Genomic DNA, 23705 nt, shown 5'->3' with positions numbered 1-23705 from the left:
CATCTCCTCATCCAACAATAGCTTTCCAAAAATACAGATTTAGCTAAGGAACTAATACCTTAGTTTCTTTGGAAACCCTTAACTTTAGACCTGAGAATTCAATTTATTTCCTCATTTCTGCTCTGACTTTTAGCCTTTTGTCTCCTTCAAGTATCTTTTCTATCTCAAACTAGAGAAAATGATCTGCGTTAGCTACTGTCATTCTCCTTTTTCCTACTGAGACAAGTGAAACAACTGGAATCCTATTCATAGCTTTAAGGAAGAAAGACTTCCTATTGCTTAGTCATGACCAAAGGTCAATAATTATAATGAACCCTGAATAGATATCATTCCCTTAACTTGGTCTAATTAAAGAGATCCAGCCAGGCTTCTGTATTGTTACTTTATATTTCCTGATGCCTCACCCTTTTATTTGAACACTTGCAAAGAGAAGAACAGAATTCTTCTGACAAGAGTTTCAAGGAACCCATTGCATTATGTAAGCAAGACTGTCCAGATGAATTAAATCCAGACATGGTAGACTGTGAAGGTCTAAGAATGGAGCTTTGTCGATAGTTCTGTTACAACCTAGAGCTGCAATAAAAATGATGTGAAGCGCTGAGAAATACCTGAGGCACAAGGGAAATATGGAGACATGGCTCAAATCAGTGACTCCGAATTCTTTGACATACACACTTTAAAAATTTTATTTATATAAAAAACTCATTTTTAAAAGCGTTAACAAGAAAGAGAAAAGGGCATGGAGCAGAAGACATGTCCCATGGTAGTGTTCAGTGGGGAGGTGGGATTTTTGGTTCTTCTGGAATTGAGTTTAGTGTTTTATAGTCACACAAATTGAAAAGATCCCCAAAGCCCATATCTGTACTGATACCCACAACCCCACCGAGAAAACAAAAGAGCACCAGAGGAAGAGAGACAAAGGTGGAGGAGGGAGAGGGGGGCCAAAAGGAGACCCAATTCAGGCCAGGACCCACTCCCCTCTGTGCAGTGTGCGCGCTCCTGGGGTCACCGAGAGAGCAAGAGGCTCCCCTCTACCAGCAAGGGGTGGGAAGGAAATAGTAAGCACCCAAGCTTTAGGGCAAAGCAGCTGGGTCCTTCTACCCCAGCCTAACAATCAACACTTGGGGAGGTCTTCCAGTTGCATTGAATGTGGCTTTGAATTTTAGCGAGGGAGGGATAGGGTTAAAAACAAAACAAAACAAAACTTAAATCACATAGCAGCTGACTCTTTTCACTACCATGATCAGATATATTGAGCTAGAGGGGTGGAAGAGCCCAGACTTTCCAGAAACCCCTCAGAGATGATGCTGAAATTTGGGGATCATGTCTCATAACTTTCCCTTGGCCCCCTCCCCCCCAAACATTTTAAGATTTATCCAAGTAGGATTATTGCTGGAAATCCCAACTTTCACTGCTGGGTATAAGTATGTTAAGGCTGAAATAAAGAGTCATCCTCCCCCAGACCAAAAGGATAATTTGGGTTCCTCTAGGCCCTAAGATCCAATCACTTGATCTCCCCTTAGTTTCAATGGGGAAGCAACAAAATAATATTTTGCAAAATCATTGGAAATGAGGCTGCTTCGGCAAAGAAAGGCACATGGGGGGAGGGGACCACCCCAGGCCAAAGGCACGTGGGAGAGGCAAAGCCAGGGCAGCCCCCCTGCACAGAACAAGGAAGGGCAGGAGCTATGTACATCAAATCCTTCTCTTGGCCAACCAACCCCAGGGTAAAGCAAAAAGAAAGGAGGAAGATAAAGAGTTTAAAAAAAAAAAAAAGAAAAAAGAAAGAAAAGAAAAAAAAAAAGAAAGGAAAAGGAAGAGAGGGAAGAAAAGAAATGAATAGCTTTAAAGCTTCCCACCTCAACTTCAGACCAACCACCTTATGTACATTCCTCCCTGATTGATAGATAGGGAGCTGATTGTTCTATTTTTTTTTTTTAATGACCTCATTCCCTTTCCACACTCTTCCAACTTACTTCCCCAAAACATTCCCTTAACCGCACAACCTGATTCCCTTTCCTAAGACTTCTGAAGCAGATTTGGCCATTACATCTGTGGTAGGATGAGGAATGAAGGGGAGAGACAGACTCAACAAGGGGCGGCACCTTCTCACAAACAGTGAGTTAGAGTCCAAAGTCCTTAGATGGTCCCTGCCCTGAAGACGCAGGAAGAAAAATCTACTCTGAAGGATCCCTTGGTGAGATGGCTCGTTCCCCAAATGGAATGTGCCAATGTTACCAACATTCTTTGCTTCAAAACCAAAGTATCCATTAGGAATAAAAGGAGAGAACAAACAAGAATTCACTCCTCGCCCGCTAAAAAAAATTTTCTTTGCCCACTGAAAAATTTTTTAAAAAGTAAGTCAGTCAAAACATGAGAGCTTTGATAGACACCATATGCACTGAAACCAACTTCTAATTCTTCCCATGGCTTTCGATGAAGAATCTCAAACTTTCTCCCAACCTCCATATAGGACCAGCAGCTCTAAGGAGAGCCGGCAAAAGAAATAATCTGCAGCAGTTTCTCAAGGCAGGAGAAATTGAGGCATCCTATGCAAGTGACTGAATCAGACTCCTTAGGAGAAACCAGGGTCAGGGAGGGAAGGGCAGACATCATTGGAAGAGGTTGGGATTGAGGAAAGGAAGGCAGCCCATACCGGGCTAATAGGGCAGGAGGCAGCCTGGCAGTTGGCACAACAGTCCAGCGAGGGAGAGGGGAGAATCATCAGTCCATTTCACCACCAAAAAACAAAGTACATATATTATAAACCCAGATGAAGCTTGAAACAGTGGTGCTAAATCTTCTGCTGTAAGAAAAAAAAAAGAAAGAAGTTAAAAAGATTGGTAGTGAATACAGAGAAGGCAGAAAGTTGGAGAAAAGCAAACAGCACACAATGGAAGGTCAGATCACCAGCTGAATGTCCCAATCTCCCAAGCATATGATCACTGCAGAATCCCCAAAGCCCCATTATGGTCAGACATTCTTTGTTCAAATCTGATCAGTTTGATTGGCCCACTGCTGGCACACCCAGGCCTGATTTGAGAAGGACCCCCACATGGGGCTGAAGACATACCATGGGGGAATAAGACAACTGGTCCCCCTCATCATCCATAATCAAAACATCCAACTCTTCCTCCAGTGATCCCTGCCCTTCCTCCTGCTGTAAACACATGCAATTTGTTAGTATGGAGAGTGATGGGACAGAAAAGCATGTTAGTGGGTGCCAAACCTGAGGAGATTTCAGAAAGCGGTAGTGGCAGAAAAAGGGAAAGCATACATAAGGGTTCACATAGATCAACAGATGAGGGTGGTATTAGTCATATCAAAACCTCTTTTCCTGAAGAGCTTACTAAATCAAACAACCAAAAACAACAACTCTCCTTAGAGGAATAAAAAGCAGACTCCGACTAGAAGGATACAAGATTAAAGAAATAGTTACCATTAAGGGTGTTCCTTTCAAGGGTTCCATTTCACCCAGGTCCCCAGATCGGTCCAGTGTCCTATTGTGGTCTCCCCTCTCATTCAATGTGGCATAATTATCTAACAGAAAAAGCATACAAAGATGTAATATCTTCTGCTAGTACCTAATCAAAAATACTCATCAGACCTTTTTGTGTTCTATGCAAAATATAGATGGTCTGTCCTCATTTACCTCAAAATACAGTTGTAAAACTATTTTTCATTTGACACAATATTTAATTATATACTGTCTTCTATTATTTTCTAAATATTTTTATAGAATATAAATGTGATAGCACTTAGAAGTAGTCTTCGAAGCAAGTCAGATTACTTCATGGAAAAAGAACTTGAAGAATGTCTTCCTAATATAATTTAGTGAAAGCAATTAGTCCAATTGCTATCCAAAAGGCTATCAAACTGTGTATAACCTTTGATCAGCAGTGTCTCTTCTGGGTCTGTATCCCAAAAACATAATAAAAAAGGGGAAAGGACCCACATGTGCAAAAATGTTTCCAGCAGCTCTTTTTATAGTGACAAGAAACTGGAAACTGACTTGGATGGCCATTAGTTGGGGAATAACTGAATAAATTATAAATGAATGAATATTATGGAATATTATTGTTCTATAAATGATCAGCAGGATGATTTCAGAAAGTCCTGAAGAGACTTAGATGAATTAAAGCTAAGTGAATTGAGTAAAACCAACAGAGCATTGTATAAAGCAAAAATATTGATTATACAATAGTCAATTCTGATGGACATAGCTCTTTTCATAAATTTGCGATGGAGCCGGCCATCTGCATCCAGAAAGAGGAATGTGGGAACTGAGTGTGAATCACAGCATAGTATTTTCATTCTTTTTTTTGTTGTTTGCTTGTATTGTTTTTTCTCATTTTTTTTCCTTGTGCAGCATGATGTGAAAATATGTTTAGAAGAATTGCACACACACACACACACTCTTTGGCTAAGCAAAGAGAGAGTACAGCAAGAATAGTGGTGCTGAAGAAAAGCACAAGTTGATGTATACAGCAATAAAGAAATCAGCCTAACTAGAGAAGAGAGTGAGAATAAAAATGGGAACAATAGGCAGAGAACATGAAGTAAGTCATGGGCTTAAAAACTGAGCAAATGAAATTACAATTTGCACTACTAATAAATTGGAGGTAAAGTTCCCCACAGTTCACAATTGGAAGGGAAAGGGGTGAAATGAAAAAGAGTCTAGACCTAGCTAACCTTCCCTAACCCTGATGATAACTTGCTTCCCCTTATTTGGGACAGTTAAAAACAAGATTATTACCTGATGATTTCATATTTGGACCCATGCTGCTCATCTGAATTTCCTCCCGGTCAGGTTTTTTATCTAAATAAGGTCAAAATGTACTTTATTAAAAGTCAAATATTGAGTATCCTTATTTATGGCTATCATTTTCTTCTATATTAAATGTAAAAACTTAACATTATATTTTAATACAACCATCTTAATGTTCTTAGTGACTATCAAATTTCTATTAAGAGGTTAATATAGTCAAAGGATATAAACAGTACTTAAAATAACTATTACAAATTGTTTACACTTGAAATAATAATAATAATCCAAATCACTAATAAATTCAACCCTGAGGTTTTACCTCACTCTACAAACTAGCACAGCTCACAAAAAATAGCAAGAATGTTGGAGAAGTTGTAAGAAGATAGGTCACATTTGGTACATTGCAAGTGCAACTATGAATCAGTACTACCACTCTGTAAAACAATTTGGAATTACTCAAGTAAAGTGATTAAAGTGTCTTTCTAGGTTTATGCCCCAAGGAGGTCACTTATAAGAAATTGCTATATGTACCAAACCATTTTAAAAATACTTTTTAAGACAACAAAGAATTTGAAACAAACTATTTATTAATTGGGGAATACTACACATACTGTGGTATGTGAATATGATGGAATGGTATTATGCCATAAAAATAACTGATATGATAAATGCAGGGAAACATGGAAAAATCTATATGAATTAGTATAGTGTTAAGTAAGCAGTTAAAAAAAAAAAAACAAAAAAAACACTCCCATATTAAATCCCTTTGCAGAAGTAGGAGTTCAATAAGTGTAGCACATATTTCCAGACTTTTTTGATATACTGATCAGCTACACCAATTTTTTTCTTCTTCTCTTTCTTTTTTGTTCTGTAAAAAAATACTATGTTATATGAAATGGCTATCTGGAAAGATGAGGAAAAGGGTAAAGGAAACTAGAGGGAAAATATGTAAAAGACCACTAAAAAACTTATTTTAAAACAGAAGTCACTTAGATTCAATATTTTAAGGGTATATTCCAAGAATGGATTTATTAGTCAAAATCTGACTATTTTTATTTTATTTTAATTTTTTAAAATATTCCCAGATTCCTTGCAAAAAAGTTTCTTCAAGTTTGAAATTCCACCAATAATAAATATATGTTTCTTTACACTCTTGCAAGCTTAAAAGATTTTTGGTTTTACTTTCATCAATTTGATGAAGTGAGGTTGAATATCAATAGTGTTTTAATTGCTGTCCAACCTTCAGCTTAAGCTCTAGTTTTTAAGCAACTAACAAAATGAAGAAAGACAATCTAGATCACGGCTTTTTTTTTTAAAACTTTTTCCACTTTTAACCCAAGAAATTTTTACTTGACCCTAGGTATATGGGTATATAAAATAGGCATACAAATCACTTACTGATAATAAATTATAATTTCATGACCCTCCATATTCAGTTACATAACCCCTTATGGGCCACAACCCATAATTTAAGAAGCTTTAATCTAGAACACCCAGAAAAAACTGTTGTACTTTTTTCTAATGAAAGAGCAATTTGCAAATATATAGGGGGTGTTTTATCTTACCCAATTTTTGGTTCCTGTCAATAAGAGGGAGGGTGCTATCATCATAAGAGTGACTGCTTTGGCTCCTAGAAGCATTATTTAGATTGACCTGGAAACAAATGTACAATACATCCATAAACCTCCGAGTTTATAGAAGTTATGCTACATCATGTCATTTAGAGCAATATTCCCAAATTTGACTCAACTTCATCAAAATGCCAAATAAATTAGGGAAATTAGCAGACCAAATAGCAAAAACATCCACTAAATAAGATTTCTGGATAAGAGGGGCAGAGATATAGTGGCATCCATAAATAATTTGATCAGTTTCAATGACCTAAATGGAACTCTTATCTGCAGAGAAATAAATAGCTTTGGATAATTGTAATTTAGATTGAACCAACTTTTTCATTTCCCTTACACTAATGGAGACATTGTTTAATAGAAGAAATGCTACATTAGGGTTTGTTTGCTTTCAAGGCTACCACAGTATCAAAAAACTGACAAAGATATTCTCTCTCAAAAAACTCATGAGAGAAACTTCTACAATGAGCTATAGAAAATAATTACTTTTAAAATTAGTGATGAAGTCTTAACAAAGAATAATTACTGTGCTAGGAAAAGAGGGCATTATAGTGAAAGAAGAGTGTATATATAAACAACTGTCAGTCCCATCAGTACCTGAAAGTCTGATTTTTTCCATCCTTCCTTCTCCAGCGGCTTCCGAAGTTCCTTGTAGCCCCAGACTGTCTGTAAGACAAGTGCTGCTGCCCGAACCTCCTTTTCTGATCGATTACTATAAAAAGAAAATACCAAAACAAGACTTTGGCATGGAAAAGAATATAATCCTTCTTCCCTTTTCAAAATAGAGAGAGAGAATATACAAATATACGCGCAATGGGTCACGCTTATTTTGTTGATTTAATGCAATATTTGGTCCCTGACAATGGTATTAAAGAATGTAGAAGATGATGGTAATTGTCCTCTATGATCTACATCTACCTTAAAAGGGACTTTTCCCTTTAACTGGGTTTTGGAAAATGGAATGGCTCAATTTAGTGTGAAAGTATGTGGGGGGAAGAGGGAGGGAAGAGAAGAAAAAGGGGAGAGAAGGTGGGACTTGAAGGCAGCACAGAGAAGGGCCAAAGAACAAAAGGAAAAGATCATAATGAAGATCAAAACAAACCCTGACTTGTTGATAAGCACTAGTTTCTCAATGCCCTGTGTCTCTCGGAGTTTCTTGGCAGCCTCCAAGTTCTCTGCAATAACTTCATTAATAGTATTCAGAACTGAGACCACAGTATCCTCTGAAAAGTTGCGGGAAGAGCCCTGTTGACCACTTGGCAAGTTCTTCACAAGGTTGGGGATAGCATGCTTCCCTGGAACAATGAAAGAGAAAACAGGTTACGAAAGATGTACCTTAAAAGGCCACAGGCAATTGCATTCAGCTACATTAACCACTGTAAGCTGTAAAACACTGTTTCAATTAGATGATCTTTGTTCCTCCATAATTGAGTCTTCTTCCAAAAGGGCAAGGGAGGAGTCAGCAGTAAGGTGGCTTTATTTTGTTTTTCTGAAGCTGGGGTGCTCCTCCTCTTCTCCACCCTGCCTGAGGCAGGGGAAGGACTAGGCTGACACTCTAGAACCTTTGAAGTTCTATCTTTGAAAAGAGCCTTTTCATTCCATAGCCCACTTTAGTTAGTGACATAGCTTCACAAGCTTTGCTAACCAAGATTCTCCCTGCCCAGCTCACCAATCAGTTCTTTATTTCGGGCATCCACAGCCAGATTACGTAGTGCCCCAGATGCAGCTTTCACCACTCGTTCATGCTCATTGGTCAAAAGGTCCGCGATGGCAGAGAGTGCCTTCTCTTGGCGCAGAGCTGAACGGATATACCGACCATACTAGAAGGGATCACATCAACAAGCATTTTATAAGTACCTACTATGTACCAGGATCTTAGAGTACTATGTACTCTCAGGATCTGAGAACAACAGTGAAACAGTTTTTATTCTTAAAGGGCTAACATTCAAATGGGAGAAAACAAGGAGATGTAAAACACAATGTATATATAAATCATACAAAACCAATGGAGGGAATATTGGGACAAATGGCCCAGTTACTACTGGATTTCATCAGGAAAGGCTTTTTGTAGAAGGTGACACTGAGTTCAGTCTTCAAGAAAACAGGGGGCAGAGATGGGGAGAAAAGGGCAGGGGTTGAAGGAAGTGAGGAAATGCTATTTTTTGAATGAGGAATTGAATGACCTGAATTTTAGGAAAATCATTTCTAGTAGGCTATATGGACCATTGTATTAGAATAGGGGAAGAGGCTTGAGGAAGGGAGACCAAATGAGGTTATAATAGTCAACGTGAAAGTTAATGGGGAGCTGAATTAAAATGAAGCAGACAGATAAAAGAGACAGAAACAAGATTTGGTAAATAGGATTGAGGAGTCAAAGATGAAGCTGATATTGTGAATCTGGATAACTGGAAGGATGTTGATACCCTGAGGTTCAGAAACAGGGGAGAGGGGAGATTCAGCAACATAGGAGCAAGAGGCAAATGGTGAAAATATATAAGATCAAGGTTTGGCAAGTCATGATTGGACACAGAACAGAAAAGCCCAGAGTGAAGAAGACTCCTGAGAAATCAAGGAGGAAAAGGCTAAAATGAAGACCAATACAAGGAATTGGAAACTGAGTGGATGCCCATCAGTTGGAGAATAGCTGAATGAGTTATATTAATGCAATGGAATATTATGTTCTATGAGAAATAATGAGCAGGCTGATTTCAGAAAAAGGCTAAAATGAAGACCAATACAAGGAATTGGATACTGAGTGGATGCCCATCAGTTGGAGAATAGCTGAATGAGTTATGGTATATTAATGTAATGGAATATTATGTTCTATGTGAAATAATGAGCAGGCTGATTTCAGAAAAGCCTGGAGAGACTTATATGAACTGATGCTGAGTGAGGTGAGCAGAACTAGGTGTACAAAACAACAAGACTATGTCTTGTTGATGGATTTGGCTCTTGTCAATAATGAGGTGATTCAAGGCAATTCAATAGACTTGTTAAAAAATAAATAAAAAGAGGACTATGGGGATCGAGTGTGGATCAAAGCATAGAATTTCCACCTTTTTTTTTTTGATGGTGGTATTATTTGTTTACTTGTTTTTTTTCTTTTGATCTGATTTTTCTTGCACAGCATAACGAATATGGAAATATGTTGAGAAGAATGGCACATATTTAATCTACAGTAGATTGTTTACTGTCTAGGGGAGCGAGGAAGAGGAAGAAAAATTTGGAACACAAGATTTTACAAGAATAAATGTTGAAACTTCTCTCTGCATGTATTTGGAAAAAATTTTAAAAAGAGGATCATCAAAGCCGACAACTGAAGAAATGAAAAGACAAGAAAAGGAGTTTGGCTAACAGAGGATAGATAATTAACAATAGATAGAAAGGATGGTCGATTTTAGTGCTAATTCTTAGGGAGGGTAAAATGTATGTAGGTATGTGACGATAGTCTATAAGGCTATGAAGGAACAAGGTGTAAAAGTGGAGAATCATGTTATATACATTATAACCTCCTTTTTATTTTTTTCTTTTCTAAATCCATTCCACAAATACTCACCGTCCAGCGGCCAGCACACAAATTCTGAATGGCTCCAGCTGAAGCCTCCAAAATGGCAGGAGTCCTGCTCTCCTTAAGAAGAGAGATATATATACGGACCACCTCAGGCTGAAATAAAAGCTCATAGCCTGCATGGGAGAGGGAGAAGAGATAAGATTTTAGAATTCCCTCCCCTAAGAGTTTTCACATTGATGGGATATGATTGTGAATACAACAAACCACACTAAACTTCTCTAGTTCATGAGGCAGGAAACTAATGTAACCACTTCCATTGCCTCCTGGAAGTTAGGACTTCTAAATTAGAAGTGGGCAGGCTAGAACAATGGTGCCATAGAGAATCATCATACACTTTTCTTTTCCTTCTCCTTCTAACACTTTCTCTTTTGTTTTTTATCCCTAGGAATATATGTTTTAGTCCTATGGCAACATTAACTGTTTATCTTCATTTTACTAGTGGCATTCAAAGTGACACTACTGATCTTTGGTTCTAATTCACTTATTTTTTAAAATCAACCTACTACTGTCTTCCTACCCATTCTTTTACTTCTTTCTCTAATCCAATAAACAAATCTCAACATCTAATGAACAGAATGTTATAAGTTTTGTGTTCCAAGGGCTTCACACTTCCAAATCAACTTTAACAACTAAACTAAAAGCCACGTGGCATTTTTAAGGATCAATACTACAGTGTTGTTGTAGATATAACCATGGCAAAGAAAAAGAATAATTGCCTTAAAATTAAGAGATGTTGTTTATAATGATCCAGGCTGTAAAACTTACTAAGCTATGTGTCTCTGGGCAATTTATTCTTCAGTGACTTAAATGTTTTTTCAACTTCAATTTTCTGAACTGTAAAGTGGGGCTAACAATGAAACTGATTATTTCAAAGGTACATTATGCAAAAAGCTTCTTAACAAACTTCAAAAAAGAACTTTAAATCATAAAACACTGACTAACCTCATTTAAAAATTCAGACATCCGGAAGGGAGAAAGAGTCCAAATTCTACATGAAATCTATCCCTCTATCCACCAACATAACATTTTAAGAACTGTGCTGAGATAGATCACTATGTGTGATGTATGTGATATACAGACAAAAAGAATTCCTATTCTCAAGGGACTTACATTTTATGAAATAATGCAGACACATAAATGCCTAAAATACATACAAAGGAAACACAAGGAAATTTTAGCAGCTGTGGAGAGGCACTAGCACTTGGGGGTATAAATCAAAAAAGGCCTAATATAGGAGGAGCTGGCACTATACACAGATTTTAAGACAGCTTAGGGATTCTACATGTTACAGGTAAAGAAAGTACACATTCCAGGTGTGGGGCACAGCTTGTACAAAGATATGAAAAACAGGAGCTGGAATGTTGTATAGGAGAAACAGCAAATAGATCAGTTTGGCTGAACCAAAATATGTGAAGGAGTGTAATGTGTAATAAGACTGGAAAGGTAGACAAATATCAGATAGTGAAAGGTTCAAGAGTTTGCATTTTATCTTATTGGTAAGGAGTTACAAAAGCAACCTCCTGGTCAGGCCTGTGCTTTAGCATGGGAGCTTTTACAACATGAATTTGGTAGCTGTTTAGAAGACCTTTATGTCTTCTAGAGGACAGACTGGGAGCATGGGAAAATAATTAAGATGTGGATCCAAAATACAGGATTCAAAGAAGATTAAGATTAAAGTTTTCTAATAGAATACAAACACTTACCTCGGGCAGGACTGGTTCTTTTGGGAAAATCTACTGTGTCGGTATTTGGATCCTCCATGGGTTTTTTCCCTTTATGAAAGTAAGAAAAGACAAGGGGAAATAAGAAACCAAGTACCCAAACCACAGCCTTCCTTACTCCTCCCTTCCTTCAGTGTGGATGAATCAGAGATGTTCCTTCCAAACACAGCACTTCTTTCAGTTTTCTTTTTTTCTCATCAGTCTCTTTGGAGAATAAGCCAAGAGGCAAAAGAAAGCCAAAAATGCTCATTTCTCCTAGCAGAATCATGCAGAGATGAGGACAGTGGTGTGGGCCATAGGTGGAGACAACCTATAACTATCATCACAGTCTTAGGTGCTGCCAGGAAATAGCATGCCAAGAGCCATTAGTTCAACCTGCTTCATTGGGCTCTCCACACTATATTTCCCCTGCATGCAACCAAAGAAAAGGATTAAGAGGGAGGTGCTAGAAAAGCTAAAACCAAAACATGCATATTAGATATAGGCAAGCCCCTCAAAAGAATCCACTCACCTCTGGAGAACCACTCATCTTCCAGTGCAGCACCCGAAGTGGAGAGAGGAGGGAGAGACAGAAAGGGAAGAAAATGCAGGAGAAGGATGACAATAGGACCGCAAATAGGCAGGAAGGCACAGATAGGAAAAAGAACACAGGTGAAAAGGGAAGAGTTGGGGATGGGGAAATCCCCAAATTAGTAAGATTCTCTTCCATCACTATCCCAACCAGTCATCACCACTCCCAGGACAGCAGGGACACATACATAACATAAGGGAAATGGTAGAACAGGGATGCTATTGCAACATTCCAGTCATCCAGATCCTGAGCTGCTTAGCTTATGGTTTGCCTCAGGGGATGACTCTTTTCCTAATCATCCCCCCAGCAGAAGGAGGATAGAAGCTAAGTCTCACCTTTGCCCTTCTTAGACCCAAAACAGCTGGCTGCATGAGGCCCTGTGTTGTTGGCAATGTTAGGAGAAGCTTCCTGGTATCGCTCTGCCTGGGGAATCTCTCGATGGACTTGGTACGACAGGTTCCGCAAAAGGCAGACACAGTTCTCCACCAGCTGAGGAAATGGGGTGAAACATTCAGTGAGAGGTCAGAGGACAGCCAGATCCAGAGTAAAGGGGATCTACATATCCAGAAGAGGAGATTAATAGTGATCTATGACTTCCAGCCCTCAAAAGAACTGCCCAAGCTAATGCCTCTGCAAGTTGTGGCATGAACAACAGCAGAATTTGGCCTGATAGTCTGAGTGCTCCCCCTTCCCTCCTAAAACAGAATACTCTATTTCTTACTAATGACGAAGGACACCAACTGTTACACAAGGGATAGAGCAAAGAAGAGAAGGTGATCTCCTTTAAAAGGGACTATTGTATTTCTCTTTAAGTTATCAAACCAATAATAAAGAATGAAGACTGTTGTACATGAGGCTTGACATGTTGGAAAACCAAAGTCTGCCTCTCTAGGTCCCAAATGCTTCTCTGAGGAAAGCCCCCACACCATCCTCTTCCCCAGGCCCATCCTGGTCTTCTTTTTACCTTGCTGTCTGAGTCTTTCTGCCCAATCTCTGCCTGAACAATGAAGATTAGGGCATCCACCAACCCATCACACTCCCGAAGTTTTCGACGGGCTTCACTTCTTTCTGAACTGACATTCCTGGGGGGAAAAGGAAGAGTCTAAAAGAACTCTACTTACCAAATTCAAAAATTTTCCCCTCTATTTTTTTGAGCTCTGTAGAGGATTATCTAATAACAAACAGCTCTTCCTCCTTTCTAAGCAACAAGTTAAAATAGCTAAATTTGTATTCCCTTTTATGATAATATTTTAACTAATCCATGCTCAATCTACAAGCCAACACTTCATCATATATGATTCTTGTCAATATCTTTGAATAGCCAATGTGCTGGAGTCCGTCCTCTCATTGTTTCATGTTTAGCAGAATTCAGCACAATTCAGCTTGTCCATCTTACAATGTCTTATTCGCCATTTCTTGACATAAATATCCACTATTGCCGGCTCTTTAACTTTGATTCTTTGAGACCACAGTATTCCATGTAATGTAGCGTAACCAGAAAGACACTAGTATTAAGATAAGATTGTGATCAACTAGAGTGCCGTACAACTTTCCAAACGCAATTTCGTTTAATCTCTTTTGCTAATCATTTTGTACTGATGTCCATTTGTAGCATTTGCCCAAGATACTGACAAGGTAGTTACTCAACGAGTAACCATGTCAATATAGGCAATCTGGATTTTCATTCAGTTTATTTTCCTATATAAGCAGCTAGGATGATCTCTTTTCTGATTGGATCTTAATGAAAAGATCCTGTAATCTATCCTTAAGGACTTTGATATAACCAACAATGTCATGTACATACAAGGAGCATCAACAGAATCTTTTCAACAACTTGAATCCTTCCTCTATGCGGACTCTGGCCAACATCTTCCATAGTGATAAAATACACCCCTTGGTTGAGTAAATGTCTCCCCATTTTGCATGTCACTTGAAGTTGAAACTTAGATTACTGAACTTCAAAGTCACATCTATCATAGAATCTTGTATGGTCTTAATATACACTTTGAACTTTTTGAGTTGTATTTTGAACTAAAAAGTAAAAAATACTTTTCTGTAAATCAATAAAGAAGCAATGGATTCTTCTATTCTCAGTACTGTCTATTATGATTGTGAAAGTCTGCTGTTTATAGTCTGCTAGAGAAAATTGTGGAAGCCTGTTTTCTTCTCAGATTGTCAACAATGACAACCGAAATAGGCACACACTAGTCTTTGTTTAAAAAAAAAAAAAAAGACATAATAAGCAACTGTGTCTGGGGTCATCTTTGTTGGCTTTTGTTATCTTATGATTTTTCTTTTAGAATCAGTCAATCAATAAACATTTATTAAGTGCCAAGTACATGCCAAAGCTCTTTACTAAGTAGGAATATAAAGTTAAAAGACAATTCCTGCTCTCAATAAGTTCATAGTCTAAAGTGGAGACAACACATAAGTAACTATGTACAACAAGCCACAGATAGTAAGTATACACTGGAAATAATCAACAAAGGATTGGGAAAATCAACTAAGATTAGGAAAAGCTTTCTGCAGAAAGTGGAATTTTAGATGGGATTTAAAAGAAAGCAGGAAGACATTCCAGGCATGGGAGGATAGTCATTGAAAATTCAGTTAGGAGAAAGGAGAGAGAGGGGGAGAAAAGAGAGGGAGGAGGGAGAAGAGGAGAGAGACAGAAAGGGGGAGGAGAGAGAAAGGGACAAAGAGAGGGAGAGTGAGCATACCACTGGAGTTTATCAAATAGAGGCAGCATGATCAGATCTATCTTCAGAAAGATTAATTTGATAGCTGAGTGGAAAACGGACTGGAGTGTTAAAAAAAATATTAAGAAGATCAACCAATCAGCAGGCTAACGCAATAGTCCAAGAATGAAAAGTGTTGAGAGTAAGTTCAAGATGACAAGATAGTGATGACTTCCTTTATATCAATAAGTAATCCCTAACTACCTTTAAAACTGTGTTTGCTCGAAGATTTTTCACTATATATTTCAACTCTTCTTCCCAATGTCATCTCCTTAACCAACACTATCACATCACACTTGTATCAGGTAATAAAGAATCCAAATGTGGCTATTTCACTAGTGCCACTAATTTAAATAGACCGCTACAGCACTATTACCAGATATGTTCCTCTTTTTATATCTTTATTATTCAATTTAAACTATGAATACTTTGTGGATGATCTGCTGAGGAAGTACTGCTCAACCTTCCTTCTTCCTTTTCAGTAATATTTTACAAATTATCTACTACACTAAGTGGACAATCTAATCTCTTCACTTGACAAGAAGACTGAGATTCTGCTGGAGAGTTGTTTCTAGGATCTTTCCATTTCCACTTGACTTTCGGTAATGTTGAATTTCTCTAGGAAACGGTGGTATCTGTGTCTTCATTTTTATTTCTCATTTTTTCAAGGAATTAACAGCTGGTTTATACACATCTGCTATATACAGAACTGCTGTAAGTTGCATATGATTTCTCTTTACTTGTATCCTTTTTTCAAATCTGTTGCCAATTTAAACTTTTATTGGTCAATCTGAACTTAAACAGCTGAATTTGAAATGAATCCCACATCTATAATTAGTAATTTCCGGCCAATATATATTTGTCTATATATTTTTTAACTTTGGGCTCATTTTTGTAACTTTGAATCACATTTCCCAAAGTGTTTTTGCCATCGTCTCTTATGCTCACCAATTTACGTCACCATACAAAGACACATATTCCGGGTATCCCAAAAGTCTTAATACAACTCTAAGTTTAAGCTTAAGATAGCCTTTAAAACTTCTGGGACACCTTGTATATTATTACCAATAAGTTTCTTCTAAGAGTAATCATTATGAATCTTTATTTTATTTAAAGTTCAATTCTTTGGATTTTATTGATAATAAGAATGTAAATAAGGATTTGGCCCAGTTCTTTCAGTATTGTTTCAACTTGCTGGTCACTAGATAAAGATTCAGCATGTGCTTCTTTGAATAAAACACTTTTCCTGCCTCCAAAACTCAATAAATATAATGGACCACTTATATTTTTGTCTCTTTCAGAGGGTGCCATGGTGCCTCACCATAGTGGTAAGGTAAGAACTGTGGCTCAAAGGCTTTACAAGTTTTATACTTCACTTGCAAAGCCTTGTACCACCAGAGCAAGAGTTTTGTGGAGGCTTACACAAAATAACTCACATATGCATAGTTCTTATAGCATCTGCTGTTACCTAAGGCAGCCAGCTGTGTTGGTGAGCACCGATTCCCATTCAATATGGCGAGGCTTGGAATCTTCATTGGGTTCCCGCTCCCAGCCAGAATGTGGGATGATCACTTCATCTGTCAAAGCATGCAGTGCATGGTCCACAATCTCCATCTTGATAGAATCATGAGATGAGAGGTTCCAAAGTGTTCCTGAGAAATGAAAATTATAAAGACCTAGTAAGCATTCATCTTTACATGTCCCTAGGCACCTGACAGGACAAATGTAGGATTTCTTGTGCCCAGGAGCCTGTTATCATTCATGTTCCCCAAAAGTAACATAACTTGGAAAGAGGGAAAGAAAGCAAAAAGCTTTTCCCAATTTCAAGTAATTCTTCTTGAACTGAAAGAAGAATTCCTGAACCTAATGAACTCTTTTAGCTCAGTGCTTACCCGTGATGACTTCCGTGAGGTCCATGTCACGGGCCTTGCGCAGAAGACGAACAAGGGCAGGAACGCCATCACAATTCTTTATGGCAATCTTGTTGTCCTGGTCACGACCAAAGGAGATATTCTTGAGAGCCCCACAGGCCCCATGGTGCACCTCCTTTTTGGGGTGGTCCAACAGGCCCACCAACACCGGGATACCCTTAAGTTTCCGCACATCGGTCTTCACTTTATCGTTACGATAACAGAGGTGCTGCAGATAGGCAGCTGCGTTGGACTTGACAGCATCCAGGCGGAAGCCCAGCATGGCAATCACCTCTGGCAATTCTGGCTGCCTCCAGTTGGGAGGTGGAGGGCCTCCCTTTCTCAGGCTGTCCAGACTTGCTAAACTTCCCCTTTCATGCTGAGCCAGAGGAGCCCAGTAGTATTGGTCTGGGGGCACTTCCTCACCAATTATATCTTCATAGCTCCTGAATGATTTTAGAGAAAGCAAAGAAAATGTAAATTAATTTAATCTATTTCCTATATGATCATCTTTTAAGTACGAATAAGGAGTATCGGTAGCTCTTGGCATTTCCATATCAAACAGACAAACCAAAGATCTGACTCGATTAACTATCACTGACCATCCTTTCTTAGCATATAGAACAAAGGGCATTTACCTTTTTTGAGAGATGTGCTGTATCATTTTCAATGATAAAATCAGAAAACCTATCCTTCAAGATACATTTAAATGACATTTTATAATTAGACATTTCCATGAAGAGAAATGAAGCTAAACCTTAAATTAGCAGGCAAATAAAGCAATGATTGAAGAGTGCAAAGAAATGCCCAGGAATGAAACTTACAAATCAACTAAGTAAACCAAGATGTAAAGTACTTCCACAAGAATCAGCTGCAGAGAATAAGATCCTTTAGTATACTTTATGTTTCATCTCCGCCCTATTCTAGAAAATGTGAGGGTCCTACAGAATGGCACAATCAAGAACCTCTCGCTATATCATATTAAGATTTGGCCTCAGTGAATGTCATACATACCAGCGTATTTGTCTTTTTTTTTTTTTTTTTGGTCACACATATCACCATATTTGTACTTCACGTGGCAATCACCTCAGTATGGTTCATATCTGACTTCTTTTAAGACTGCTTCCTTTTCCATAAACTCTTGCAATGGAGTACTCAGCAACAACAAAACTGGGATATCTGCCCACCAGTAATCGTAGTAGGCATTTTTCCCTTACACTGGCCCAAGGCTAAAGCAATGGAAAGTAAATTCTTGGATTTCAGTACCCAAAACCAACCACTAGAGGGTGAAGCTGTCTCACTATTACTTGATCATCACCATCAGGAAGAGATCTATTCATTATCTGTGAGGTCATCTCATTCCAAGACTTCCCCCTTTAGGAGAAAGGAAAAAATCTATTGTTTGGATCTCTTAGCAGAGGACTACCATTTTAATTAGCTACAATGTTAATACCTACTGATACTTTATAGTAAATTCTGAGCTACTTCCTAAAAAGAAAATACCAACTGCTCTATCCCAGCACAGTTTCTGAAAAAAATCCCTGAGATTTCCTAATCTCCCTTCAAACATAATCCTTTTTCTTAGAAGAGAGTTCATTATCTACTAAAGATCAATAATGCTGAATATCCTACCAGTAGTCATTCTGGTAACCTTTATGTGACAAGATGAGCCATGATATAGGCAGGCTCCCAGACTATAGCAGTCATTTACCAAAATAAAGGCCTGAACAGAAAACAGTATTTCTAATTCAATATATAAAATACAAAATAGCTCTCTGCGAAGCTACTGAGAATCACCAAGTATTATCTTTCATTGTAAGAAGTTATGATTTAAACAATTATCACAGGCTAAAGTACTCACAAGTACTTCAAAAATGTGTATTCAGAGATTTATTATGAGCCTATCATAAATAAAGTATTGAGGAAAATGTACACAGGAAATAGCTTCAAACTCATTATGAAATAGAAGTAGGTTCAAATATTTGGAATGTTCATTGTTTCTCTTCACTGCACATGTAAAAAAAAGAGGTTCTGAAGTTCAATGATTCAGCGTAGGTCACTCAGTTATTTTGTGCACAGAGGTTTCCTGACAGCCCAGAGCAATGCTTTTTTTCATATGCTACATTGACACACTGTTTAGACTTTGACCTTGTATTACTCTTCTAGGACCGGAACAGGAAGCAGCAGAATGTTCTTGCTAGACAAGCAGGTTTTTAATCCAAAACTATTCTGACAAATATCCAAAGACAGGGCACAGAAATCTCTCTCTAAATAAACTTCTCAATCCACTATAGCAATGAGAAAGTCCACGCCTTCTTAAGGTCAATCATGTCTCACTAATGAGAAATTCAGGAAATAGCCTGGTACAAATAGCCTGGTATCTGGGGCCAACACCCTCAGGAGGATACTTCCTAGATGACCACTACTCAGTACTATGATTCTGGGCGGAGGTTTCTAAACCTGGTAACCTTCTATGAAGGATCGATGAGTCAGAGAGGAGGAGAAAAGACAGTCCAAAAGATAACTCAAAAGACGGTGACTAAGGTTTAGGTAAGGAGGCCTCTCCTTGTTAAGTGAAGTCATTCAGCAGTCAGGCTAAATGTCCCAGTCCCAGTACCAGTCCCAGACCTTATGGCAAGATTTAACACAAATTGACAGTGATCAATTTTGATCTGAAACTTATTATGTGGTTGCTAAATATAAATCACCTCCTTTAAGCATGGGGGACAGAAAAATAAAAGTAAAAAAGGACCACTTCTCAAGCTTATATGGGAGTATGGAGGACAGGGACAGATCAAAGTGGATTTAGACGCCATATTCCAGAAGATTTGAGGAAGAGAACACTTAGTTATAGGTTTCTCAGAAGGCTACCCAAGGTGAAGCTTGAAGGTGAAAATTGTAAGACAGACATGGAGAAGCATAGTGAATACACACTTTAAGGGTACGTGGAGTCTGGGACCTGCCCAACCTGACTTGACTTAATTCGAATAGGAGGGATCCAGAGCTGAATCAGGGAGGCTGAGTAATTTGCCTTACTACCAAGGAAAGTCAGACTCTATTCTGACACCTTGCCAGGAGCATATGAAGGTCATTTAGAATGAAAAAATGGGGGTGGGGGCAAGTTTAGATACTATCTTTGGAAAAATAAGAGGATCTAAGAAAGGACAAGATTGAGATGATGAAAATGGAGAGCTGTAGAACCTTCATTTGGCTTGTTTGTTTTTCGAGTTCAGAAAAAGTCTTTGAACTGGGAAGGATAGAACAAAAATGGTAGTAAGGAGTTGAAATATCAGATAAGGAGAAAGATAGCAAGAAAGCATTTAGCTGTCTGGATGACTTTAAGCCACAGGGCCTAGATAAGCACCATCACATGATTGAAGAACAGTCAGACAGGATTAAGATGAGCCATGGTCAATGAAAAGGGAAAACCAATCGGAAAAGCAATTTGAAGTATACTTTTAAAAAGATTAAAACACCAGTCACTTTTACCTAACTACCTCTGACTAAGCACAGAGGTGACATTATGTGTGCTTCCAGATAGGACCTCCATATGGATTAGTTTTCCTGTTACAAAGGAGAGCTTCCTATTGGAGAAGAATAGCGCACTTTGGGAGAAAATTTAATGGATTGTAACTGAAAAAGATTTTGAGAAAGACAGAATGATCAGCTCTCAGATCTCAGATAGATGCGTGAACCAATGCCCATTTGGTTAACTTGCACTGCTCTGTACCAAAGCATAAGCATCAACCATAAGCTAAGAATCATGACAACTACAGTTTGAAAAGGGTTTTTAGCTGAATGTTGTCAGGGTCCACAGGATCACCTTTTTCTGCCCCTGTATACAAAGAATTCCTTTTCAGATCCCGGCCTACCTGAGACGTCGGCGGGGGTCGGACGGTGTCCCAGTGCGGCGGGCAGTGCCATAATCGGGCATGATGCCATAGTCCAGATCATCGTAGCCCATGCTACGCTGGTCATCCTCCAATCCATAAGGTTCTGGATGGAAGCGATGCAGATCCACACTACTTCCACCTACTCGGACTTGAGGCTGAGGCCCATAGACATCTTGCCGACTTGGAGCCCGGTATCCCTCCATACTGGGACGGTACCGCTCATCGATTCGAGTCACCCGGGACAGACTACCGTAGTTGTCACTGCTGCCAGGGTAGCCATCTTCATAGTGGCGGCTATAGCCATCTGGTGGATAATGAAAGTTCCTGGGGAGAGTGGCAGTGCCTGCCTGCCCCACATAAGGGCCGGGTCCCCCATTGCCATTCTTGCGGAAGTCACGGCCCAAGGTTTGGATATAATTGTTGGAAACTGAGGAGCCATCCATAGGAAGCCCATCTGGTCCCACTGGGACTGGCTGTATCGTTCGTGTTGTCACGGTCTTGACTACTTTCTTGACCTTGAAGGGCAGAGGAGACAGGTAATGGAACCAATTAAATGAAGGATCCTGTCACATACTGACCCTCCTATCTTGCCAGGACTCCCAAGAAATAAACTACTCAGGTAACAGCTACAGCTAGGAGAAGAGGTATTCTGGACCAATTATTTTCTGCCTTTTTCTCTTCACTATCTACAAAAATTTCCCAATGTCCCACCCAATAGCTTTCATATCCACTTTGACAAGTTCCCAAAAATCTAGTAGTAAATACTCCCCCATCTGTCCCAGCTCACTGTAGTCTCTGTTCGGCGAGTGGTCCCATCATCAGAAGTCTCCACAGAAACAACAGACATTGCTCCCTCTGGATCCTCTTCTGTGTAGGTCTCCACAATCGGCCCTGGTTCTTGCATCCTGGGGATGGTGCTATACAGAAGGTGACTATGGTCCTGTTGGAAATAATGGGGGGGAGGAGAGGGAAGAGTTACAATGATATGTCTCAAGTAAATATTGACATTAGAAAATCCAATAAGAACAGACAACATTTCAGCAACTCCAAAATATTTAGGATGGTGGTACTTCTCCATACTTGGAATTTACACAAAGGGCACAGATGTGGTTTTGTAAAATCTCCTCACCTTTGATTGATCCCTGACTGATAAAGAGTTCTTTCATGAGGAACCAACCCACATATTAGATCTAGCTCAAGTGACTGATTTCCAAGTTGACTGTCAGAGAAAAGCAATTTATTTTCTAGAACAAAAGTCTACAGAAAAGTAATATTTTAATTGGAAGAGACTGATTACAGGCAGTGGAAAATACTGCTCACTAAAGTTCATTCTCAAGTATTTAGATTCTTTCAGAGTTTTGCTTAATATCATTGCACCCCATGTCTAAACCAAATTACCAAGATGTTCTAACTAAAATGAGAAAGGAAAAAGAATGATGCAACCTCCCTAAACTGTAAACTGTACCTGGGGTCCGTTGAGTTTCAAATCTGAAAATTTTTGCCTTTCAACGTCAGCATCGCCCACAAACCGGCCGTTCTGAAATATATGCCACAGGAACAGTTTATGTATTATGTAGTCTTCCCATAGTCTCTGAAATACTAACATCTTCTTTATTAAAGGAAAAGGCCTTAAGAGGACACTGTCTACATACTAGTGGCAGATGTGTGAGATTTGCATTTCTAGCTCTTGAACTGAATCCAGACTGTCATTATTTACCTATGTGACTTTGGACAAGTCCATTCCACACTCTGGGCCTCCTTTTCCTTATTTGTAAAATGAAGGGAATTAGACTAAATGATTTATAAGGTCCCTTCCAGCTCTAAATCTATAATTTTTATCACTTTAAGTAACCTGAGATATAAGCAGGCCTGGATCTCCAGGACAATGGTGCCTGGCAAGAGCCAAGAACAGAGAAAATGAACACTAATTCTTGATTTTGGTTGGAAGCTATGAGTTTCCCCCCAAAAAATCTTTATCTACTTTTCCTATACTATCTTTACTTCTCAGTCCTGTGGTAAACACTCATAATGTCCCTTAAAGGCAGTTCTTTGAAGAAGCAGAAACAGTACACTTGCTTATCAAGTATGAAGAAGAACTCAAATTGGTCTTAAAATGTGTATCAGTCTAAATAAATAAATAAACAAAACAAAACAAGGAAAAAAAATTTGTACCAGTCCCCACAACTCCATCTCAGGTCTCTACAGCTATTGAACAGCTATGACCCTTTTTCCTAGACTGTCTTAAGAAACATTAAAACATGCACACAGACACACACATACACATACACGACTACTGTCTAAAATATATTTGAAATTCAAGGAACTTCATTCTTTTTTAGCTACAGAACAGAATTTTAAGGATGCTAAAATTGATTAAGCTGGGACAAAAGACCTAACTGCCTTGGAATAAGCCTTTATTCCATTCTAAACATGCTTCAGAGAGAGGAAATACAACCAAGGTTTCTTTCCGTGGAGAGGAAGGGTGTGGTTTTTTAGCCAAGTAAAACTCAAAGAAAAGACTATACTTATGATTCTGGAATTCCCCACCATCACACTCACTCTTAACAGTACTACTCTCCCCTCTCCACAGGCATCTTAAGTCAGTCTCTTTTTTCGTTGCTTAAATAAGTCTCAAAGAGAAAAGAAAGTAAGGACATTTGAGGAGGGTTTCCTTGGGAAGTCATGTAACTGGACCCCCATCTTGCCTTACTTTCTCAACTCCTCATTACCAAGAATTTTCTCTTCCATCTGCCCTCAAACTCAAATAGGTTGTTAGTGGGAAAAAAAATTCCAATTGCTCCTCTCTAGAAAGCTCTCAAGAGCTTCATACTACCCCATCAAGAAACAACCCCTCCACCAAAAGTAAATCGGACAAAATCCCAGACAGATCATTTCACATCAGGACCGC

The 23705-nt window shown here is 38.8% G+C and overlaps 1 protein-coding gene across 16 annotated transcripts in view; it reads right to left on the bottom strand.

Moving 5' to 3' along the window:
* Positions 1 to 668: 668 nt before the first annotated feature.
* Positions 669 to 23705, bottom strand: part of CTNND1 (catenin delta 1) — a 49514-nt gene continuing 26477 nt past the window's right edge. For 11 of the 16 annotated variants that reach the window (XM_051967335.1, XM_051967338.1, XM_051967337.1 and 8 more), the window contains 18 exons: positions 22263 to 22334; positions 21585 to 21737; positions 20777 to 21312; positions 16887 to 17350; positions 16463 to 16646; positions 13224 to 13341; positions 12595 to 12748; positions 12200 to 12217; positions 11671 to 11739; positions 9953 to 10080; positions 8066 to 8216; positions 7499 to 7691; positions 6994 to 7108; positions 6334 to 6421; positions 4757 to 4819; positions 3440 to 3540; positions 3074 to 3160; positions 669 to 2806 (listed from right to left, as the gene is read on the bottom strand). In XM_051967335.1, coding sequence (XP_051823295.1) covers positions 2795 to 2806; positions 3074 to 3160; positions 3440 to 3540; positions 4757 to 4819; positions 6334 to 6421; positions 6994 to 7108; positions 7499 to 7691; positions 8066 to 8216; positions 9953 to 10080; positions 11671 to 11739; positions 12200 to 12217; positions 12595 to 12748; positions 13224 to 13341; positions 16463 to 16646; positions 16887 to 17350; positions 20777 to 21312; positions 21585 to 21737; positions 22263 to 22334 — 2706 coding nt within the window. In that variant the 3' untranslated portion in view covers positions 669 to 2794. The remainder of the gene's footprint in view (positions 2807 to 3073; positions 3161 to 3439; positions 3541 to 4756; positions 4820 to 6333; positions 6422 to 6993; positions 7109 to 7498; positions 7692 to 8065; positions 8217 to 9952; positions 10081 to 11670; positions 11740 to 12199; positions 12218 to 12594; positions 12749 to 13223; positions 13342 to 16462; positions 16647 to 16886; positions 17351 to 20776; positions 21313 to 21584; positions 21738 to 22262; positions 22335 to 23705) is intronic. The other 5 variants (XM_051967342.1, XM_051967351.1, XM_051967345.1 and 2 more) reach the window with 5 other exon arrangements.

This window comes from Antechinus flavipes, chromosome 6 (assembly GCF_016432865.1).
Source record: "Antechinus flavipes isolate AdamAnt ecotype Samford, QLD, Australia chromosome 6, AdamAnt_v2, whole genome shotgun sequence".
In the NCBI taxonomy this organism is placed as follows: Eukaryota; Metazoa; Chordata; class Mammalia; order Dasyuromorphia; family Dasyuridae; genus Antechinus; species Antechinus flavipes.
Note: the sequence above shows the minus strand (reverse complement) of the source record. Positions and strands in the feature narration are given on the sequence as shown.